General features: G+C 35.0%; 1 protein-coding gene across 10 annotated transcripts in view; it reads right to left on the reverse strand.

Annotated features, from left to right (window-relative positions):
• Positions 1-23,656, reverse strand: part of FAM184A (family with sequence similarity 184 member A) — a 71,338-nt gene that overhangs the window by 15,206 nt on the left and 32,476 nt on the right. For 7 of the 10 annotated variants that reach the window (XM_012572744.5, XM_012572747.5, XM_012572742.5 and 4 more), the window contains exons 5-11: positions 23,246-23,443; positions 19,891-20,013; positions 16,060-16,221; positions 14,126-14,247; positions 13,784-13,934; positions 4,140-4,181; positions 265-477 (exon numbers count right to left, since the gene is read on the reverse strand). In XM_012572744.5, the coding sequence (XP_012428198.1) occupies positions 265-477; positions 4,140-4,181; positions 13,784-13,934; positions 14,126-14,247; positions 16,060-16,221; positions 19,891-20,013; positions 23,246-23,443 (1,011 nt within the window). The remainder of the gene's footprint in view (positions 1-264; positions 478-4,139; positions 4,182-13,783; positions 13,935-14,125; positions 14,248-16,059; positions 16,222-19,890; positions 20,014-23,245; positions 23,444-23,656) is intronic. The other 3 variants (XM_012572743.5, XM_012572748.5, XM_012572746.5) reach the window with 1 other exon arrangement.

A 23,656-nucleotide genomic window follows, 5' to 3' on the forward strand; every position in this document is an offset into this window, starting at 1 on the left:
GTCAATCTACCATAAAGAAATGCATGTGTTGATGATAATTTTACATATATATATACACAGCTATATATGTGTATATAAAGCAAGACATGAAACAAAATATTTTCAATATGTCTTGTTCAGGTGTAACTGGATAACAGTACTACAATACATCACCTGAAAAGGAAACTAAGTAGTTATGCAGATTCTTTACTAATCCCAATTGTGTATGCAAAAGCTAAAATGGCAATATTTTCTACAGAAGTTGCAATAACCATATGAACATGCCTTTTGTTCTTGCTCTTTTGTTTCTTCCATGTTTTGAAAGGCAAGAATATGAGCTTCCTGAAGTGACTTATGCCTTTGCTGATGTTCTTCTTCTAATTCCTGGATTTCCTGAGTCAGTCTCTGTCGCTCCTGACTGAACTGGGCTTGTAGCTGTTGCAAAGAGCTCTGTGACTGGGAAAGCTGCATCTCCAGATTCTGCTTCAGTAAGGAGATCTAACCCACAACAGAACAGCAAATATTCATTAGTCATTAATACCAACATCAGCTGTAAAGATGACATTCAGAAGCAGGAAACATTTGAAATTTTAGAGCAGCTAAAAGACAGACAAGCAATGTCATCCATCTACTGAATTTGTTGTTAATGTTATATGTACATAATCAGACATATAATGACATTTTAGTGGTTTTGTAAGGACTATCATATTGGTTAGTTTATACTGCAGCACTACCTGAAAAACAATTTTTAATGGCCAAATTATCAAAGGTTTTATTTAGGTTTTGCATAAAAGATCAATAAAAATGACACTATCAAGGTCCGAAATCAAACACTTGATTGTTAAACTATTCTTCAGGGGAACATGCATTCTGCAAGGATAATCTTGCACTTGGAATAGGGGAGGACAGCCTGCGACCTCTACATTGTTTTTTATATATTTTTGTATTCTATGGTCCTTCCTTACTCGTGGTTTGCTCATTTAGAAAGTAACAGTACCACTCAACATAAAAAAAAAAAAGTAACACTTGATGGATTTCCCATCATACACTTTTCTGTTAGTTCAGTAAGACTATGAGAATATTTACATCTTGGAAACAAGCACAAAAATCAATCTGAGTCACAAATAACTTATTTTCTTAGAAATACCTAATTTTACAAATGATACTTTTCATCCCACAAGTATTATAGTATACTCTATTCCTTTTTTAGTCCCATTTCCTTTTTATAATAATATTATACTTTGTTCTCCCCATCAGACAGCATCTTTTCAGACTGAAAGTACTAAATCTGTATTCCCTTTACAGCCATAAGATACTCTCCAGTTCTAGAAACAAGATTTAACCAAAAGAGAATTTTGCTACAGTGATTCAAAGGAAGGAAAAAAAAATTGCCAAGTGACAAAGAATTTGAATCAGTAAGGATACTTTTCAAGCCTCAGAGCATTGCATAATACAGAATTATAAATGAAAGTCTGATAGTGTCATTTGATTCAGCATATCTTAAAATTAATTATGTCAAATTCGTAACGACATTGCACATCACATTACTGAGTTACAGAACATTAAATCCACCACTTAGCAAAAAATTATTAGCATGAATATTGCTGCCGAACACGTGGGTTAAGTTTTTTTATCAGAAGGACACAGCTTAAGCAGACTTGAAAGAAAAAAACTACAGAAACAAAAATTAGAAGTAAAACAAAACAAAAATCAAACTAATTTAAATGAAATAAGCATAGCTTTCATTTCAGATTCACAAGGTCTTTGTGTCTGGGAATATACATTCTACCTTGTATAAATAGTATTGTACTTCAGATACCTTTGAAAAAGATTAGCTACTATTAAAAAAGAGTAGGGAAGGCCTACACTATGTTTTGCAAAACCTTTTCTAATTACATTAAATACAAATTTCATATAAAAATTGTATAGTGTCAGACCAAAAGTTTGTCTGATCTCTGATTTTGCCTGCAGAAAGGGCCAATCAGGATTACCCTAGAAAAAAAGGCCAAGCATAAATGTAGGCAGCTTGACTCTGTAGTTTACCTGGAACTAGCAATTTTTCTTAAACCAGATGTGGTATTTTGGAGCAGATTTATAGAAGAAATAATAGCAGCCATTATCTGAGCTCATAAAAGCTTTTAGTATGCATAATATCCTGTATCAAGTTCCATGCAGACATGCCAATTTAACATGATGATCTTCAGTACTTGTAATGGAAAGGAGTCAAAAAAAGCTCCCTTTTTATTCGCTGTCTTCTACTCATGTTTTTATAGCTCTCCATCATTTCCCTCCTTACAAACTTTGCCATATTGAACTCCTACAAGGCTTAACGAGGCTTAACGAGCTTCTCCTTGTATGAGAGTTATTTCATATCTATGATCACATTTTTCCTACTTTTACCCCTTTTCTACTACTTTTTTAAGATGAGGAGTCAAAAGCAGCACAAGTTATTGAACATGAGAGTAAACTCTGTTTTTATGTAGTGATTTATATGGTTTTACAGTTATGTCCTCTGTTTCTCTCCTATATTCTGAAAGTTTTATTTGCTTTTGAGACTCCTACGGAGCACTGAGGTAATGTTTTCATAGAATTATATATCACAGTCCCCAAACCTATTTTCTAGTTGTAACAGGTCAAGGTAAGGCTCATCATTTACAGAAAAAGTTACAATTTTTCTTTCCTTGTGTATCATTTTGCATTTATCTACACTAGCTTTAATCTGATATTTTATTGCCAAGTCCCTTGGCCTTTTATAGCTCTTCTATTTTGAATAAGCTTTTATAAGCTGCAAAGTTTCCAACCTTACTTATTTATCAACAACCTTTAAAAGAAAATATTTTGAGCACCAGTGTAACTCTACTGAGTCTACCTTCATTGTAGGTTATTAAATTTACTTAATATCTATATATAATATATATTGTATTTTTTCTCTCCGTCCCTAGAAACTCACACCACTGAAGTGGTGAGTTTCAGTACAGTTCTAGGGGAAGTTCTGCCCAGTCCTGCAGAACCTCAGGTAATTTAATGATCACACTCTAACAGCTTTTCATGATAACAGTCAACCATGGTAACTTAGGCAAATTTTTATTAAAATAACATGAAAAATTGTATTTTTGGCTTGAGGTTAAATCCATCTCTCACTTAAGTTCCTGCTCCAAATTCTGACAATTACCAGTATACAATTTATAAATATGTTGAGCATGGACCAAGGGCAAAATGATTTGTTTTTATTTCTGTCTTGGAAATACAGTAAACATTTTAACTGAGATGATCAAGAGATGTCTGACATCTAGGCAGGAAGGCATCTTCAAAGAGAACAGGAATAAGCAAGAGCAATTCATCCTTCCACCAGATTAAAGTGACTGCAAAACTACAGCCTGAAATGAGTCAATGTCTGGATACGTCTATTTGCATCAACAGACTACACAGAAAATAAAGGACAATGAGGATCAAATGATTCTAGCAAGCAAGTCAGATTAGTCTACCCTTCTAATAATTTTTTTTTTATGTTGAAAAGTACAAAAAAAGTTTAAAATATCAGTCTTTTTAGAGGAGTATGTGATTTTAAATATTATTTTGATTATTTTGTGCATAGACTGATATCCTTAAAAGCACATTTTGAGAACATTAGTGCCTCTTTTTGTATGTCTTTGGACTACCCTATCTGTACACCTCTGTACCAAGGACTCAAAAGAAAACAGCTCTAAACTATTCTCTGAACTTCAACACTTTTATCCCAGGTTTTCAGCACATTAAAAGCATCAGTGAGAATTAAAAATAAAAAAATAGAAAGAACAGTTTGGCTACAAATATGAGTTACACTGCAAAACTGCAAATTTTAATAGAGCATCAATCCCATGCTTTGTAGAAAGCTCTGCAATCCACATCTGCACTGCCCACAAGCTTGCTTGCGTTAATGATGACATAAAGACGCTGCCCATGTTATGACCACGGACACAGTGTTCGATGCAGTGATGCACACACAGTCACACAGATGAGGGAATGCACAACACAAGCTTTGATAGCAGCACAAGTTCTCGTCTCAAGTACTACCATGTCTCCCATTTCATGGGCTTAAGCTGTAAAGCAGTACTGCAGGATATGCAGGTTGATTAGTGCAAGCATGCCCTGTTCACAAGCTGTAAGTGCAAGTCACTTACATTGCTGATAGATTTATGCAAAGCTTCACCGAGACAGTGCCGCTATGAAGGAAAGATCACAGGAAATAAAGGGAAACATTCAGAAATCAACCAAGTAAAAGAAAAAGGGATAAGGAAGGAAGGGTAAACATACAATATTAATTAAAATTGATCAGAGAAAAATAAGTTGAAAGCCATCTGCAAAAAATATGAATATGTTGCTTTGACTTAGTCTATAAGGTACTGAACACAGAACAGAATGATGTGGTTTACCATGTTATGTTTTTGACATACAGTACAGCACTATCTTTTTAACATAATGTTACTATATAGACATATATTACACAACTGAACACATTTTAAGTTAGCCACTTGTTTCTCTTCTCCTTTATGGCAAAAAAATTTTTGGGAGAAATCATTAAGTACATGAACAGATGTTATATAAGGCCACAATCAACAATCAGCTGTGTCTCAAATATCACAAGCATATTAAGTACATCATATTAAATAAAATTTTTCACTGTTAAAGGGCAGAAAATTAGTTTAGTCATTAATGAAGACATTTCTATTAAAATACTACTTTTATCTTTCTTAAAATTCAGAACCAAATGCATACATAAAAGACTATTCCTGAAAGTCTCCAGCAATAAAATGACCTAATGTAATTATACTAGTGATATTTACTAATGAAAAGCAAAAAATCCCAACATCTTCTTCCCATATGCCAAGAAAATGCTCTGTGAAATATTACTGATCATACAAATATACGTAATTCATTTGTATATGAAAATGCCTGTGTGTTTATACATATGAATCATGTAGATAAGGACAAACACATGCACAGAACAGAGTCATCAGAAATCAAGGGAGAGCAATTTTAAATCCAGCATGACCACTTTTCCCTTTTGTCACAGGTTGGTGAAGAAGATGGCTTTCTCCAGGAGACAGAAGGTATTGTGACACCAGTCTGAAAGCCTGTAGGCGGGAACTCTTAGATAAAACTTTGCCAAAATAAAAAAAAAAAATTGTTATTCAGCCTCAAGAATCTCAAAAAAGGCACAAAATAAAAATACATTACTGTGAAATATCCAAAATGAACTTATTAAAATTGTGAGAGTTATCAACATTAATCTGTGCAAGAGTGGAACACTAGGAGGCATCAACAGACAAGAAAAGAGACCAGCATCTAACAGCTCTGATACCAATACCACACTTCGACACTGCTGCTCTGAACAAATCCACCCAATTTTTCAGTGTTTCCTTTCCCATCTGTTTGGTTTGTTTGGGGGGGAAGTTGTTTTCAGCAGGAATGATCTCCTGCTAAATAAATGTTCACTTTCTAGAATGTTTGGGACTTCATATTGGGGACTTAACTATTCAGCACTGTGGTACAACTAAGAAATACTTAGATTTTACACCCGAAGCAGAAAAGTTCTTATTGCACTACAGCGAACAGAAGTTCAAAGTAAAAACAGAATAATATAGGCAAGTTAATTGGAATGGTGGCTCAGCAAAAGTGCAGCAATTTTATCAGATGCAGCTCTATATTCAGAAGTATGCAGAACACATTCAGAATGCAGTACTCCAAAATATCACTGGTTTAAGTGTTATTAAGAAATTTCATAAAAATTCCAGACATTGTTTTGAGTACTTCCATAGCAAGGTCCATCCATGTTCTGGATAAAGAAACTATTAAGAATCAAAAGGAATGCAGGCATAATTATTACTGTCTGTATATCTATGATGGGGAAAAGTGATGATTAAAAAGCAAGGAAACAGGTGGGTTTAACGTTCACTCGATTTCTACAAATTAAAATTCAAGTTTTCATTTGTGATGTTACTGTGGTATAAGAAATCTTTGATCAATTCTCTTTGAAACCTATAGGTTGTACAGGTGAATTAATTTACTTCTTGAAAGTACAGAAACTTCTGAAAACACATCTACTTGGTATGTATGTATTAGCTAACCTTATTTCACTTGATTTTGCTGTCTCATTTTTCAGTAGAAGTATTATCTTCTCCCTTCTCAGCATATGCAAAGCTAAGCCTCAGATGCAACCAAGAAAGCTTCATCATGACGCAGAGGAAGAGCAGAGATGCAGCAGAGAATAGAATCTGCATCTTTACATGCAGCATCTTTAGAACCAACTAATCACTGCAGGCTGCTCAGCAGTACTGAAAGACTTTGCAAGCAATACATAGAACAAGACTGAAATTCTCAGCTCTCTTTCAACATCTCTCCTAGCAGAGCTGAGTTTTCAGTTTAGTTGGGCAAATGTGTGTTGCAGGAAAGAAAAGATTTAGTGATTTGCAGCTATTCAAGCTTTGTGTTTGCTTGTTGCAATGAACAGTTGTTTATGTTCCCATTACAGCTGTCACAGGGGCCATTCTTGGTGACAAAATGGTGTCATTTTCCTCCAGCAGGACATTTACTGCACCAGTGATATTTTCACATTTTCATTCAGTTACCTTGTTTCCTGCAGGACATTAACTTGAATGCATGTAAGTTCTTCTTGTTCTATGGTTTCTCTGAACTAAAAATTACTTTCAACTAGATTAGAGAGGCTTGACACTTGCAACCAGCAAGAATGTGTTTAATTTCAGCATCAGCCTTCATATCACCCAAAGATCAGTTATGTAACACTTTTCCTTCACTGACATTTCAATGTCATATTGTGTCACAATCTGACTTGGCTACATGGTTTACTGAATTTTCAAAACACTACTGGCAAACAGGAATTCTTGTGTAAAACCTGAGACCCTGTCTGGGAAAACTCCTGCTTTATCTGTTTTATCAAAGCAGATCTAATTTGACTACACAGTCTTTGTTTCATTTTAAGAATCACCTCCCAGAGATGCTCTCTGAAGAACAAATCCTATGTGCACCCATCAGACATTAATAAAGGAAATGAGTTTCTGAAGTGCCTAGCACAAAAGCCAAAGGGACCTTTGGCATAAGCCCATTTTATCCAGCTAATAATGGCAACAACAACCCTAACACTCTCCCTCGAGACAGGTCTTTGAAGAGAAGGACTGTTTTGTCAGCAGATGTGCAATCTCTGGCTGTGCAGTGCTTACGTGGCAGATGACTCCGCAGAGATTTGGAAAGCAGCTGTTTGCTACTACAACGCTTTGTACTTGGCTCGAGGCTTGTGACATGCTAGGAACTGGAGAGCTACATCAAAGTTCGCCCTCTCTGACTGCTAAGAAAAAGTAGCATTTAGAGTCTCTTCCCTATCTCAAAACTCAAGCTTTCTGATGAGGAGAGAGAAGTATATATAAGGCATTCTGAAATCTTTAATAATCTCTGGAATCTAATTGATCCTTATTTCCTCCTGGTTTTGGAGCCACCCCAAAGGGAAGGTACTATCTCCAGGATGCCAGAGGGTGAACTTATCCTGTTGCTTTAAAAAGATGCAGTTTTTCTCTTTTCCAGTTCTAGGAATCTATCACACTTCTAGGCAAAATCACAGAATGGCATGGGTTGGGCTAGGTATTTTGCGGATTTGTATCTGTTTGGACTTTAGAATACACTCTTTAATCCAACTGCAGGTTCAACAGGGGAAAAACAAGTGCATTTGAATGTCCTGAAAATTTTTAAAGGTTTTGGAAAGTGACTAGGGCTTCATTCATTTATTTGTCATAATGCTGTCAGGATTTTAAAGATTATAGACACACCTTAACTAATTTTTCCTGGAGCACAGAGGTATCACTGCCCTTAATCTAGAATTTCAATCATCTGCTGAAGCTCAAACAAATTTTGCCCCACCTGATCAGTTCTCTCTCATTCCTTCCAGGGTCCACTGTTTTCATTGGTTTTGAACCAAAAGCAAAGCAAAACCTACTTGAGCAAGTACAGAAAAAAGAGGATAAGGGAAGTGTTTTAAAACTAGATACTTGCCAAAGTCTTTATCTTACATTTAATGGAAAAACTTAGATAAATATAGGACTAAAATTTTGTTTTGGGGAAGTTTAGGGTCGGTAGATATGAAAATACCAACTTCAAACATTAGCCTAGATATATATATAGTTTTAACTGAATTAAACACAACACCATGGGAGAAAAAAAAATTAAGAAGTAACCAAAACAGAGATGTAAACGTCCAGCAAGACATTTATTATAAAACAGAGAACAAACACACACTTGTTAGTATTCCTACTATGTCCTACTGAAAATACTTCGAAAACACCGATTTGTTCTGTTGTTTTTATTTGCCTGTTTTGCTGAGTAGCTCTTAATTGTAAATGGTCTTTAATTAATTTCCTCCATTAAATTCAGAATCTTTTAAACAAAGAGTAAAATAATGATCAAGGTACAGTCTGGGCTGAATGGGCTCACCAAAACCAAAGGCTCGTAACAAACAGCTGACTGTAGGCATTTGTTTTCATGTCCAAGCTTCAGACAACACTCCAATGACCAATGCAGACAGAACAAATGCACCAACTCAGCATCAGGATCACATCTCTGCAGAGAACAGGGAGCTCAGAACAAGAGGGATTCCTTATTGAGAAGCAGAAAGTCATGAAACCCTCAGTAGTTGGCCCTCTGAGGGCTGCAGTGAGTCCAGGCTATGAGATTATCCACATGATCATGTGAAGCAGTTTCTGATGTGTTTAAAGCATTGGTTTCCCACTTGGAATACAGAAGCACCAATTCTTCTAAACCAGTGGTGAGTGGCAGGAAGCACACAGACAATGGCTCTAGGCAGAAACGCCCACATCTCCCCTAATTCTCTGTGAGGCCTGCAAGATTTACAGCACAGTCCCATTTAGACCACTGTTCTGAGAGCTGTATTAACTTGTCAAAGTTTTCAACAGTCAAAGAAAGCACGCTCCTTGGGAAAAACAGGTATCTACAGATTGAAGAGCTATAATAATAAAACATTACCCTGAACTGCATACCAGGGTGCCCTCTGCTTCTTCCTCCTTGCTATGACTTTCCTTTTTATTCTTTTGGATTTCCACATTTTAGATTTTTGAGTGCTTTTTAAACGTTGCCCAACATCTCTTACCATCCACTAGATGTCATGGTAGCCCTACTAGTATTATTGAATACAAGAATCACCAAAGCAAATTAGGAGGGAGTTACTTGAAATTTACCTCCACACTGTTTCTGACAGACAAGCCTTTAGACAGGGTGTTCAGGACAATATCAAGTGACAGAGAGCTGAGTAAAATGATTCTGTGGTGAAAGTTTATCTCCCTTCTTTCTGGAAACTGATACAAGATATGTGCAGGTTATTTCTTGTAGAAATTTCCAGCATCCATTTGACAGCAAATCTTCTAATGCAAGGATTACCCAGGCTGTGGAACAGGCCAGTAATCCTTGTGCTGGGGAAAGAAAACAGTGTTTTCAATTTTGTTAATGTGGATGCACATCAGCTCTCCAATAAGCACCTCTACACAGGTAAGTAAAGATGGAGCAGTAACTGGTTCTGGATGAAGCCTGATCAAAAGCCATTTATAGATGTGCACAAGAGCCCAGGGACTTTTCTCAGCATTCCATCAGCAGCAGAACAATCAGGATTTTTAGACTTTAGTATGTTAAGACTCAGCTTGTCTTTGAATGGTAACTACATCAGAAGGAAATATTTACATTTTGATACAAGTCAAAGTTTCTCCTATTTACTTTGACAGTTTAAAAATGAGCACATCATCACAAAAACAAACTCTGAAGAGGAAAACTCAACATATTTTTCAGAAAAAGAGCCTTTGCAGTAGGAAAAACAAACAACTACTGAAATGCATATACTTTTGACCATTCTTGCTGTACTACTTCTGGTTTTTCCATTAATAGAAGACATATCTTTGGTGTGAAAAGTCAACAAAGTCAGGAAAGAAGAATGTCACATGAGCTTGACCATGTATGAGGCTACTTAAGAATGGGAAAGCTATATATGGGAAAAAATATTGACAAAAACATTTACTTTACTGAAACTTCCTTACTTTTCAGTAAGGAAGATGGGAAAACCAGTATTTGCTCAAATATAGAAAAGCCTATCCACAATGAGAATCCTTTATTCAGTTTACTGAATAAAATATATCACAAGAAGAAACAGATAAGAAGAATACAAATCTTAACTTGTATGTTTCAGTGCCTAGAACTGAAGGTTGCACAATACAGACAGACAAAAGAGAGAACATGCTTATGCTTTCAAAAAAAAAAAAAGATTCCAGCTATTTTGCTATTTTGGCCCTGGCTGAAGTTTTCTTAGCGGTAAAATGTTTTTAAGAAAAGCGTTAAAACCCTATTATAGACCTAAGAGGAATGGAAAGGAGCAAGCATATCTGAATTCACTGCATATTTCATTATGAAACTCTTTAATGGATTGACATAGAAGCACTAGGTACAATTTACAGGGAAAAAAAGGGAAAAGCACTTTATTTTTTGTCTTCTAGAATAATTTCTCATATCAGAGATAAAAACTACATATTTGGTCTCTAAACAATGATCTAGTTAAACTACTAACCACAATTAAGTGTTGATGGTGCTTTGCAACCAGCAAGAACGTGTTTAAGCATTTAATCAGCTGAGTAGCATTTTATCTCAAAGAAATAATTTTATTCATAACAAAGCTATACTGTTAGAGTAACAATAATCCTACGTGCATGCTGTGAGGTACCACTTAATATTACTGGTATGAAAGCAGAACTATTATCTAGCTTTTTGCAAGAGCTAGATCCCACCTCTCAAATGTGCAACAAATAAAAGTGGCAGAAATTTGTAGATCAGAATAACGTAATTTTAAAAACTCAAAGCAGCTTAGTACACTTTACGAGCATAATTTTTTTTGATTGAAATTGTTTGGTTTGGTTTTTTTTTTTTTTAATTAACATTTTTATCTGTGTCTGCTCATTCAGCTTTCCAGCACCAGTCAGCAGCATCCCCAGGTGGGCATACTCTATGTTGTATTTTTCTACAGTTTAGGTGGCTATATTTAAACCTGTTTTTTCAGCCCTTCAGCCCTGTATGATTATATAACCGTTCTTACACTTCAAGATAGGCGATACACTTCATTTTAGCTTGTTTTTAAATCAAATCAGAGATGCATAAATACATATTAGAAAATTGCACCTCTACTAATGAGCATTTAATTTCTGAATTCAACCTTTATGAACAGAAATTAACAACTAAGTGGTGAACCTCTAGACACTTTCTCAACATAAAGAACACATATCGGCCACATTTGTTGTCAAATCAGGATTTACAAATTATTTAGCAAAGACCCTGGTCTTATGTTATTTTGATAAATCATTGTATAACACTACTGGTATAGAGTATACCACTATTTCAGGTGTAAAAATCTGAATTGCAGAAAGAGAAGCTGGATTCTCTCTCTTCTTAATTTTATACAGGCTTCATGCCTTTCAAATGGGTTTCAAATACATCTTCCCACAAATTAAAACCAGGGTGTAACAAATCCACAATTTCACAGCCCTACTGCAATATCTCAGGCAGTTCTAGTTCAGGGTAGAATTTCTAAGGTGTTCCAGGACCTGCTCATTTCAGTACCTTAGCAGTCCTGGAGGAGACAGAGGAGCATCCTTATGGAGTTTGTGGGTGACACCAAGCTGGAAAGAATAAAAGGTGGAGGGCAACACAGTGGAAAGGATACCATACATTGAAAGAAATGGGCTGCCATCCAGAGGGATCTATCTAGGTTATAATCCTGCTCCCACCAAGAAGGCTGGGACTGGAACAGATATCCTTCTGAGGTAACTGTTTGCTCAGGCTAAAGAACAAATGTCTTTGCGGGACTTAACACTTTTCCAGTACCTAGGAGGTGGCTATAGAGAAAGTGGACCCAGTCTTGTTACCAAGGTGTACAGCAGAACAATGAGAGACTACAATCAAATGGTAACGGAGAGGGTTCTGTCTAAATATAAAGGAAGAGCTCACTATGAGGATAATTAAGCAGTAAATGACATTACTCAGAGACACTGTGGAATCTTCATCCTTAAAGGCTATTCAAGAGCTGACTGGACAGAGCCCCAAGCAACATGGTTCTAATTCAGCGCTGACTGATTTGAGCAACCTCCTGAAGCCTCTTCCAGCCTAAGCAAGTCTGTGATTCTGTGATCCAGGTCACTACAACTCTCAGAGACTACCTTTTGTGTACTGCATTCAGGAGGAACTTACTACAAATCCATTTCTCCAAGAGTTAAGTTATCCATCCTTTATACTATGGTCTGGGATTCTCACTCTTCCAGCTGTAATGGATAAAATACAGATTCTTACAGAGGGAAAGCTTAACTCCCTACTACCAACACTATCTTTTCAATCTCTATTAAATACCTATCCAATTCAAACAGTGGTATGGAAAAGTCACAGCTGGATTGAAAAAAAAAAAAATAGTCCTCACATGCTATTATCTCGTTGCATAACGTTCTGATACAGTAAAAGATATGAAGAAAAAAGAAAAACAATCATTTTGCATATGGAGACCTTTTCCTATGTCTGAAAATTCTCTAGTAAATTCTCATTACTACAATTAACTTTCTGATTCCAAAATTTCTTGCATGAATCAAAAAAACAGGCAGAAAAAAAAAAGAAGTTAATTTGTAACATGGTAATTTACCATTCTGAAACTGTAGGTTAGATTTAATGTGGTATTTTTGAAAGGCATAGATAAAAGTATGTTAAAACTATGGAAAGTTCAATATGCCCCTTTCAAGACAAAATGCTATTTACAGGAAGAAGCAAAGAAAATAAATGAAACTTGGGTAATGTGAAACTTAATATCAAATTAGTCTAATTCTTATTATGCTCCTGAAGCAAAAAGTAATGGACCAAGCACTTTGAAAACCTCCAGCTTTTATGAGCCTAAACCACAAGACTTTACAAGATTAAATTCCCCCACAGCAAAATATATTGTGACATGCTCCTGTGAGAAGCTGTATAATCAAATGCGTGTTCAGTTATTAGACTTCCCAAATTAAACAGCAAATTAAAAGTCATCCCACAATAAAACCCTGGAATCACAGTCATTTAATGAGTTCCAAAATCTGTTACTCTTTAAAGTATATTTGTTCATTATCAGCTGTTTCTTCAATCTGGAGTCAATATAACCAATTCTACAGTATTTATGGTTTGGAAAAAGTAAAAAGTAAGTATTTTCTTTGAATTATATAACATAACTGAGATTATAAATACAAGTTACCATTAAAAAAACTCAGTATTTACACAAAATTATCCCAAAATAATGTCCAAAATCACTTAAGACAGAGCTGTAATAAATGTGTCATAGAAACTGAGACACATTTTGACTTCTCAGAGACTTGTACAGTTTTATTCTTGTACACATACAGGATTATTACTTTTGTAAAGATAGGATATACCTTTAAGTCCAAACAATTAGCATTGGAAGATATTTAACAGCACAACAGGTGAGCAGACAAAATCAAAACAATCTTGTAGTGAAGAAGTGAGACTGTCAACATTCTCTTCCTCCTCCCCTCAAAACTGTAAAAAGTTTTATTCACATTTAAAGTAAAGAACAACATTCATATAACTAAATTTATAGCCACATATTAGGAAAAAGCCCTATGCAACAAATTTCATCTCAAAGCTCGATATCACAATTGATTTAATTTACTTAGTTGGTAATAAGCCACCGACAATTCAATTGTAATGGCTTTCCAATTCTAAAAGACACCATAGTTACCTGGTCTAAAAGATCTTCCACCTTTTTTTGCCATCCATCCCGTGCTGCATTTTTTTCACGTTCTTTCAGCTGCAACAACTGAGTCATGGCTGCCTTCTTGTCCTCTTCATGCTGCAGCCTCAGCTCTTCACGAAGCTTATTACATTCCTGTCTAAAAACAAAGGACAAATAACTAAAATACAGTGGGACCTTGTGCAAGAAGTAGGAAAGAATTAAAATCTCAGTAATAATTGGAAAATCTTAAATACAGAATCCTTTGCTTTACATTTCATTTGACAGTACATTTGCATACAATATATAGTTCATTTATTACTAAAGAATAATAATTAAAAAAAAACTTGCCGAAGATTTTCAGTCCATTTTATTTCCAAGTCACGTGCCATTCTGTCAACTTTGAACTTTTCCTCCTCTCTCATGGCAGCAATCATTGCCTCATGCTGTTGTCTCTCCTGATCTAGTTCCCCCTGCAAGTACAAACTTTACAATAGAGACTGATCAGCAGCAAAAGTGTATTTCAAACATTGAGTGTATTTATAATAAAAATACCAATTGCAATTGGCTCAATTGGCTCATAAATTTTAACTACAACTTCTTCAGTGTAAAATTCCTAGTTATGCACAATTAATGCTTATACATGTCCTGATACTTTTTATTTGTGAAACAGAAGTCTGTATTCCTCTAAAAAGCAATTTTCCAGTAAGTCATTCTGCAATCCTTTCAACTACCATTAACGTTGAATCACAAAATAATTTATGTTGCAAAGAACCTCAAAAGGTCAACAAGTCCCACTTACTGAAGGCCTGACTTCACAATTAGAGCAGGTGGCTTCGGTCCTTTGTAAAGAATGCTTTGAATTTTATTTTAAAATTTTTTTTAAGCATCATATATCCAGTACTTGAATTTCAAAGTGTGAGCTATCTCTATGTGATACAAAGTTCAAAGTTCATTTCTGTTTCTCAATGGGACAAGCCTGCTAGAAACAAGGTTTCACAGTCTGAACACAGAGAACACTACCTTTAAAATTCCCATCAATTTCTGCTGAAATTTTACCATACTGGAATAGTATTAGGTACCACCTAGAAATACTACTTACATGAATGTTGTTCAGCAGTGCTTGCTTTATATATTCATGAAGCAAACACAGATCCCTAAATTGAATTATTAATTTTTAAAATGAGACCTTTTCTGCAGCATTTTGATAAATTTTAAAATCTGTTAAGATAAATTTTATTGCCGGAAACCTACTACATATGAATATTAAAATGTTTTAATAGGTGAAAAGAGCAATACTAGTTGATAAGTACATTTAGACACATTATTTAAAAATGCAGAGGAAGTTATAAACTATAATACTGTGCACCTCTAATGACTGTAGCTGAAAGAAATAAAAAAATATACCAATAACCTGTTTCAGGCTGGTTTTGTTAAGAAAATATGAAAAAAAATTTTAGTATTTGCTGCTTTATGTCAAATACTTCTGTGATCTTGTAAATGTACATTCTTTACTGAGGAACCAAAAAAGAAATGTTTACCCAGTATCGCAGTCAATAAGGTATTGACAGACTAACTGACAGTTCTACTTCCATCTAAGCTAATTAAAATGACAATATATTTGTGCCTAGGCAAATTAACTGCTGAATGGTATAAAGTGGTCACATTTTCTAGGTGACAGTCTGCTATCCTTAAAGATATCCTAGCATATATCTAAAAATTATTCTAAAGCCTTTACTAACATTCCAAATTCAAGACTGAAATGAAGACTGTGTCCATTATCCAAGGAAACCATGGCATATATGTATTCAAATAACTAATCAAAAAGATTTCTGTGAATTGCAGATCTAGTAAGCTCTAGACCTTGCACTGCATCATGACATGAACTGTCTGGAATTGCAAGCATTAATTCATATCCGTTCAGGAAATTCTGTTATAGCCCTGAACATATTTTGTATGGACATATTTTGGAAGCTACAATTTACATTAATCACACAAAGATATGCCTGCAGCACTACCTGTTAAATACTAAAAATGTCCTGAAAATAAAAAATACCCCCCCCGAAACATCCAACGAATAAAATAGAAGAACCAAGCCCCAAAATAACCTATCCTAGCTTCCATTTTTAAAATTTTCTGTTCAAAATAGAAATCTCTCCTTTAATGAAGCCATATGAGGCTCCTTCTATCATGGATACCCCATAATGCTCCTAGCCATTTTAAAAACAAGACCAAAATCACCCTAACTGTGCTTTGCACAATTTATTCTCCAACAGCATTGTTACCTCAACACTATACAGTGAATCTGTGGTCTCTCGTAGTCTTGCTCTAGTTAATTCTAGTTCTTTCTGGAGTATTTCCTGAGCTTCTTGAAGACTGGAGATATGTCCTTCTGCAGTCCCGAGGCCTTGCTCACTTTTTCGCACTAGGTCTTGCAGACGACACACCTGCGACATTACAAAAAACCCTGTGATTTCCATAATTATTGCTAATGGCAGCCAAGTCATCCTGATGTTTTTCAGTGTTTACTAATTCTGACCTAGACAATTCTTTAGTTGCAATGCATATTCTCCTTTAATATCACTTAATGCTTCCACATTTAAAAATAAATTCCTGTAATATTACAGAAGCAAAGACTCAATTAAAGAATTTTTACAAGTAAAAAAAAATATCCAATGCGTTTGATGCACGTTGCAAGGAAAGGGGCTACATAAAAGATCTGAAAATACCTCTTAGTTTACTGTGAGAAAGCAAGTTTTAAGCAAATTAATGAGAAATATTTCAAAATACATTAACTCTAATCTAATATATAAATTAAGTTGTGCTAGGGTTTAAGTTTCTGTTTTCACATTGCTACCTGTCCAGCCTGCCTAGCAACTGTACATATAATGTAATAATCTCCTTAACTGCTATGTGACAATACTCTTTTTTTCCGCCTGTTTGTGGCTCCTCTTCCCACCTGTAAAATTATGATACTTCTTTGCTTAAAATAAAAATATGAGAGACTGAACACTGTTCACCGGCTACCGGAAAGAAAAAGCTTTTAAAGCATGTAGGTTGGAAAAACGGAAAAAAAAGGGAGGTAGGGAGAAACAAAGAACAGCAGTTAATTGGAAATGCGTTTTTTGCTGAAGCAATAGTCTGTGCTGTTGCCTTTGTAGGTTGAGACAAATTCACTCACAATGGGACAAGTGTCACAAGAAAATACTAGCTTTTCATTTACAGGCATGGACAGGTAAGAATTATAACCACCCTTCCTGTTTGTTAGAATAATTACATAAAAGTATTTTTTGTAATACACACAGAGACACCACCCCTTTCTCAGAACTCTCTCCCTCTGTCGACAATTTGTGAAGTGTATAAAAGGTGGAACTTCTTTCCTCTCAGAAAGGATTCCAAAATTTCTTTGGCATGAGAGATCTCAGTGAAAAACTCAGGTAAACTTGAGCACTTCTCTCTGTGCTCCTTTGAGTTATATTCAAACAACCAGCAGAGCACTGCCACCTGAAGGAGAATCCCTACAAGAAAAACTGTCCCCAGACTGTACTGGTATACTGGTAGTGCACTTCTGTCTGGGTATCTGATAGTAGCAAATCACTTGCATCATATGAATAGCAGTCCTGTAGATCTAAAGGATATGGGAGCAGGCAGGAATGCCACTCATAGGGCTTAAGATATATTCTGCTGTTGACAAAGCAGAGATGGAGGCTGTTTAAAATGATCTTTAATAACATCATCAGAAATACTTTAGATGGAGACAGCAAGCCCTTAGATGACTCTGCCAAGTGATACAAACATATAAACATTCTAAAAAGCCTTGGCTAGTCTACAATAAAAAGAAACATATCTACAGAGTGAACAGCCAGTCTCATCCTGAGACACATGTGAAAAAGCCACAATTTTGACTTAACCCAAACTCCCAATAAAATCTCTGGCAAGTATTTAAGATTACACTGCTCTTAAAAAGCTTAGTACTAGAAACAAGCCTAATGAGGCTAGAACCTTCCCTCATCCTTTAGCTAAGATAATTGCCACCAGAAAGTCTGTCAAAAAGAAAAGAAGATGGCATGGGCTCAAAAGCAGCTTTTTTCAGCAAGGAAGCTAGAACTGAGCTAGCATCCACAGAAAGTAATGAATACAAGCTCACTGTTAAATTACTTCTGTAATTTAAAGCAAAAAAGAAAAAAAAAGGGAAGCAATAGTAGCAATGTAAGAGCCAAGCTAACGATGTGTCTAACACATCACAGGGAAGCTTTTTCTAGGTCATTGAGAAACTGTTGTTAGCTGTCAATAGAGATCTAAGGCCAAGCTGTGGCTGCAACTGAAGCACTTCTTTTGTGTGCTCAAGATCAACATAGTAGTGAAATAAAATTATCACCTCTGTACTACATGCAGTGGATTTACAAACAAACCCAAACTTATTGCTTGTATGTTTTCTCTCATTCTTTCACTATGCAAAATATATGGTATTACATTTATCCTAGCAAAGGATTGTATATAAACTTGAATATTGGACAGCAGCTGGACCTATTTTAGTCTTCTGTTCCTTAGCTTTGCCTCAGTTTGGTTAACTCAGCATGCTGATGTATTAATTTTATAGCAGTTGGATAACAAAAACTCATTCTTTAAACACTTGAAGTTATTTCCTTCAAGGAAGGAGAAAGTTTATTGCTCATGAAGCCAAGAGAAATTGATAAAGAATAGATAAATTTAAGCCTACAGTGCTCGGTGACAATAGAATGACAATAGTGCTCTAGTCAGATATAATCCAGAAACAATGAAAGTTAACATATAACAGAGAAGTTAAAGCTAAAAATAAATAACTAAACTTCCTGTAGTTTTGAACAGAAAAAGCTATGTATGATTTTGTTAAGACACATAACAAATATATCATACTTTCATCAATTTGAATGCAGGTAAGCACATTGTTAAAAGAGAAAGAGCAGTTCCAGATTAAACTTGCACCTTCTCTAGGCTCTGAAACAAAGATACTGGCAGCCCTAAGGAGGAAGAACCCTCCTGTTTAAACAGCTACTCTCAAGTGACTGATCAGCAGAGCTGCTGAACTCTAAAGGCAGGAGGTCCAACTACTTCATCTATCTGGTAGGTCCTACTCTGAAAGTATATGTTAATACATATTTTCAGAATATATTGAAGTCAAATACATTATAATGTTATTCATATATTAACATATAGATATATTATTAATACAGTAATATACAATATATTAACAAGTAAAATCTATACTTTATTAAGTTTATCTATATTTTCGGGCAACTTTCCCCATTTAGTATATTAAAAACATGAAGGTTTTTTTCTTAAGCTAGTTTAGCATTTGTGCAATTTGCAAGTCACCAGAATGAGACACCTGCTCTCTCCAAATGTTGTACAGTATGGAAAGCAGTATGAAAAATGTTGCTGCAAAATAATACTCAAATTCATGTTTAAGTCTTTCACACTGTAATCATGCATAGGGCTTGCTGAACAATAAAAATCATTAAATATGTTATTGAAACAAGGCAAAAGTTCCAGAGAAAAATGGTTTGATGTTTTTGCTATCAGTAGAATGTACTTTAGTTTCAAAATATTGTATTATGAAAAGGTGATGATTTCCAACTAAAAAAATTAAAACAGTCTTGAGATATGATACATTTAACATTGATTGCATATATCATGACAGAGTGAGTAATTTGGGTCTTAATGAATGTATTTCATATCACCTTTTGATGAAAATACATTAAGATGATTTGCAAGTCAGGAAACTGATCAGAATTTATATGTTAACCACAATAAAATATGGGTTTACATGCAGTTAAATTTCTCTCTCCTGACATATTTTGTGTAGAGGTCTGCATACCTAATGAGAAGGTAAAAAGAATTAAAAATAAAGAGCTCTTTACATCAACTGTTTACATCTCTCTTGCTCTAATTATTTTGTAAAGGACAATAAAGTCATTGCTCAGAAGCAGTCAACTAACTTGCCATGTTTTCAGTATACCCCACTCCAAACAGAAGTAAGGCATTAAACACTTAACAGCATAGTCCTAGACCTGTCCTGGAGTCTAAGATCACTATTGACGAGATGTGGTGGCTGAAACAAGCGAGTTAGTCCTTGCCTCCTGATTGGCAGAAGTCAGCTTAGATGTCAGCTCTTCCTTCATGTTTTCCAGTTGCTGTCGGAGCTGATTCTTATCATCCTCCAAATGCAGTTTCTCCTTCTCAAACTGCTGCTCCAACTCCTTCAGAAACAGGAAGGATAGAAGAATTATTAATACTTGCCAAAGTCATTGCAAAGTACATATCGACCACACAGAAATTATTCTAACTGGCATAAATATTTGTGATCTCAATCCTTTCCTTAAACTACTAAAGCATGAATACTTATTTCCTTTTACAACAGAATTCTTAATTTTTCAGTTTATTTTATAATTTAACATCCTTGATTATTAAAAAAAAAAAAAAAGACAAACAGGATTTTCCTCTCAATTACTTCTCAGTTATCAAAAGCTTTACAACTATATCTACTTTCACAGTTTTTCAGTCTAAGTTAAAAGAAGAATTTTTAATTTGCTATAAAATTACACTGATAAATCTGCATGGCATCCAGCCTTTACCCATCTATTTCCTACAAATAATTCCCACAGGAAAGAGTAAATCTTAAAATCCAGATTGAGCTCTGTGAAGGTTTTCAGAATGTTACAATACATGAAAAAAAAGTCCCACACCATATATCTATTACATTTATGTTGAACCAAAAGATATCAACAATTAGTTTTCAAGTTTAGCTATATGGAAAGAAATCAAGTAACACCCCTGTTCTCATTCAACCTTTATGGTGTAATAGCCAAATTCTCAAAATAATTGCTGGATTAATTATATTTCTCTTACATAAGCCTATGTTATGTGTGTGTGTGTATATGCACACATAAATGTCAGAAACTTTTTTTTTTTTTAAGGAAAATTACAAATTCATACTTCAGCCTTCTTAATATTCAAAATACACTTCCAGAAGAACAATTTCTTTCACAAAACACCTTAAAGGGAACATGTTAAAATTGAAAATTTTATTACATATTTCAGTGAAATATACTATATAGCTCATAATACTACAAAGTTTTAGTGAAGAAAATTAAGGTTGCCAAGCAAGGTGCTCCAGAGTCACACCATAAAAGGTTTTAAGGTTTTCTATGGAGCTAGAGGCTCTTTTATTAACTCCTTCCTAAGGGCTCAGTTAAATGCAAGGCTTAGCATCGATTCAGTGCCTCTGTGCAAACCTAGGCTCAGGTTTCTGTAAAATCAGTATTATCACAGAAACAGCCATGAAAATACATTGACCAGAGCCAGCCTGAAACAAAAAGTACAGTATTGGTAAAATTCGGGGAAATAAGAAGAAATAACTAAAGTATTAAAGAGGAAAAAGAGTCACTAAAAGATATAAAAGTCTAAATCCAAAGTTTCCTGCTTCAAGACAGCAATGTAAAGTCAACCCAGCCAACTTCAAGGAGCAACAGAGGCCAAGCCTTCCTCATCCAAACCCAAAGATGCCTCAAGTGTTTTGTCGGGGGTGGAAAGCACATTAAGCAGCTTATTAGTTCTAGCACTGCTTTAGGGTATGTGGCAGGCAATAAATGATTTCTGTGTATGCTGCTTGCATGATCTCTTCGTTCATGGTAGAAGTTGGTCAGAGTGACAGAACAGAGGGTTACAGTGTCACGAACACATTACTAAACTAAGTAAAACTCAACAAGTGTCTGCCTTCTTCACTGGGCCCACATGAGTCAACACGTGGGATAAATGCTCCTTGCTCAGTGAAAATTGATCAATTTGTCTTGTTCATGCTGAAATCTGCTGTCTGCAAAATTCCACTGGCGCTATTTAGACCCTATTCTGATAACAGAGCAATTATTTCTCTGATGATACTTGTCAGTACAGCTGTGCAGTACTGCAAAATTATTAGCAACTCTATTTTCATAATTCTCCTGATGCCATTTTTACAGCTCATTTTATAGATGGAAATATTGAAGTAAAAAGAAATATTTGAGCTATTTTTTGAATCCTACTCTAATTCTGCTGAATTCTCTTCTGTTCCCCAGATACATCTCCCAGGATTCCAATCCCAATGAATCCTTATGTCCTCTATCCCAAGGCTCCTGGTACCATGCTTCTTCCTCATACAAAATTCAACTCTGCTCAGCATTTAAGCTTGACTATTTTCTTCCTTGGATTACTTGATCATCACAGCATGTGCTCAGTGAGACAGGTTAGACAGAGGAGACAGTGAAATCTGATTAGATTGAACATCAGTGAAATCGGATTAAGACTGATTGAGATCTTGATCCTAACATCTCTTCATAGCTAGTTTTTCCTTGTTAAAGTAATTTCATATTTCTCACACTTACAAAGGTGTTCCCTATTTAAACTAGTTTAATGATTTAAGAAAAACAGTTTGTGATCTCCTTTTGTTTTATTCTTCACATTATTTTAATAACAAAACCAAAGAAAAAGAACCCCACATCTTACTGAAGTAAAATAAAAATATACACAGAAACACGAAGAGCATTGTCTTAATAACAGGCATGTTTAAAGTTTTTAAGAAAGTAAACCTGAAAGATCAGAGACATATATGTTCTCTGAGAAGACAGGTCAATTACTGAGTGACAAAAAATAATTTGGATTTATTAAAAATTGAACTAAGAAGCAACATGCTAGTAGAAAAATTTACAAAAACAAACCAAATCTGTCTGAGATGAACATCACTACCTACAACCATGGTTCTTGGTATGTTTCCGGTGAATACAGCAAAAGAAATATAACAAAGCCTTGAATTAAACACTTAATCCTGTATTTCCTGTGTAAGGCAAAATTTGTGTATAACACACTTACAATCAGATTAGGAAAATATAATTAAAAAATGGGCCTCTCATCCTGAGAATGGAAATGTCAGATTTATGAAACAAAAATAGCCTTTCAGTTTCAGAATTCCATTCAAAGGTAAATGTATAGTTCCTGGAGAGCAAGTTGCTGTACAGTACATAATTTTACGATGCAAGCTTAGAACAGCTGTTGTCATCTTCTGAGTACACATATAGCCAAATCCTATACTTCTGGACTGTCAGTGAAAACTATAAATAAATGTTATAATAATATAATCTGTCATCTCCTACAGAAGAACTGATCTTGATATTCCAACCCTTCTGAATATAGGTCACAAATCCCAGGAAAACAAAACTATTATACTTGAAAATACATTTGCATAAATGGAGAATTTATCTTCTGGATGCAGACAAATGACAGTACAAGTGCTTTTTTTTTTTCTTCCCCAAGATATTTGTTATTTTTCTAAAGGGTAAGCAGTTTCTTCAGAGGCCTGCAGGTAATTCCAAATTCAATTTGCCACAAAACAAAACCATGCAGCACAAGATGCAAACTGTAACAGTTGTTTTTTGTTTGATTATTAAGAAAATAACATACCATCTGTAGTTTCTTCTTATCCTTATTAGCATTACTGTGTGCAGCCTCAATTGCAGTGTGGTGTTTCCATGCCAATTCTTCTAAGGTCTTGGAATGAGCCTCCTTTAACTGTGCAGCCTCCCCTTCCAATCTTGCTTGTAATTTTACCAGCTCCTTCTCATAATATTCACGTTGTGTTTCCCTTGCTTCATTTACTTTCTATAAAGTACAGGAAAATAAATCTATTCCATGGTAAGAAAATATGAACAGTATGAATAAAAAAATCCAAAACCATTATGGATGACATAAATCTGCAAAGAATTAACCTCCATATAAAACAAATTGAGCCAACACTAAGCACTGACTACACGATTCAGTAACCAAAAAGGTAATTTTAAAAGATCCATGCAAAACAATGCATGCTTATTAAAA

This window comes from Taeniopygia guttata, chromosome 3 (assembly GCF_048771995.1).
Source record: "Taeniopygia guttata chromosome 3, bTaeGut7.mat, whole genome shotgun sequence".
In the NCBI taxonomy this organism is placed as follows: domain Eukaryota; kingdom Metazoa; phylum Chordata; class Aves; order Passeriformes; family Estrildidae; genus Taeniopygia; species Taeniopygia guttata.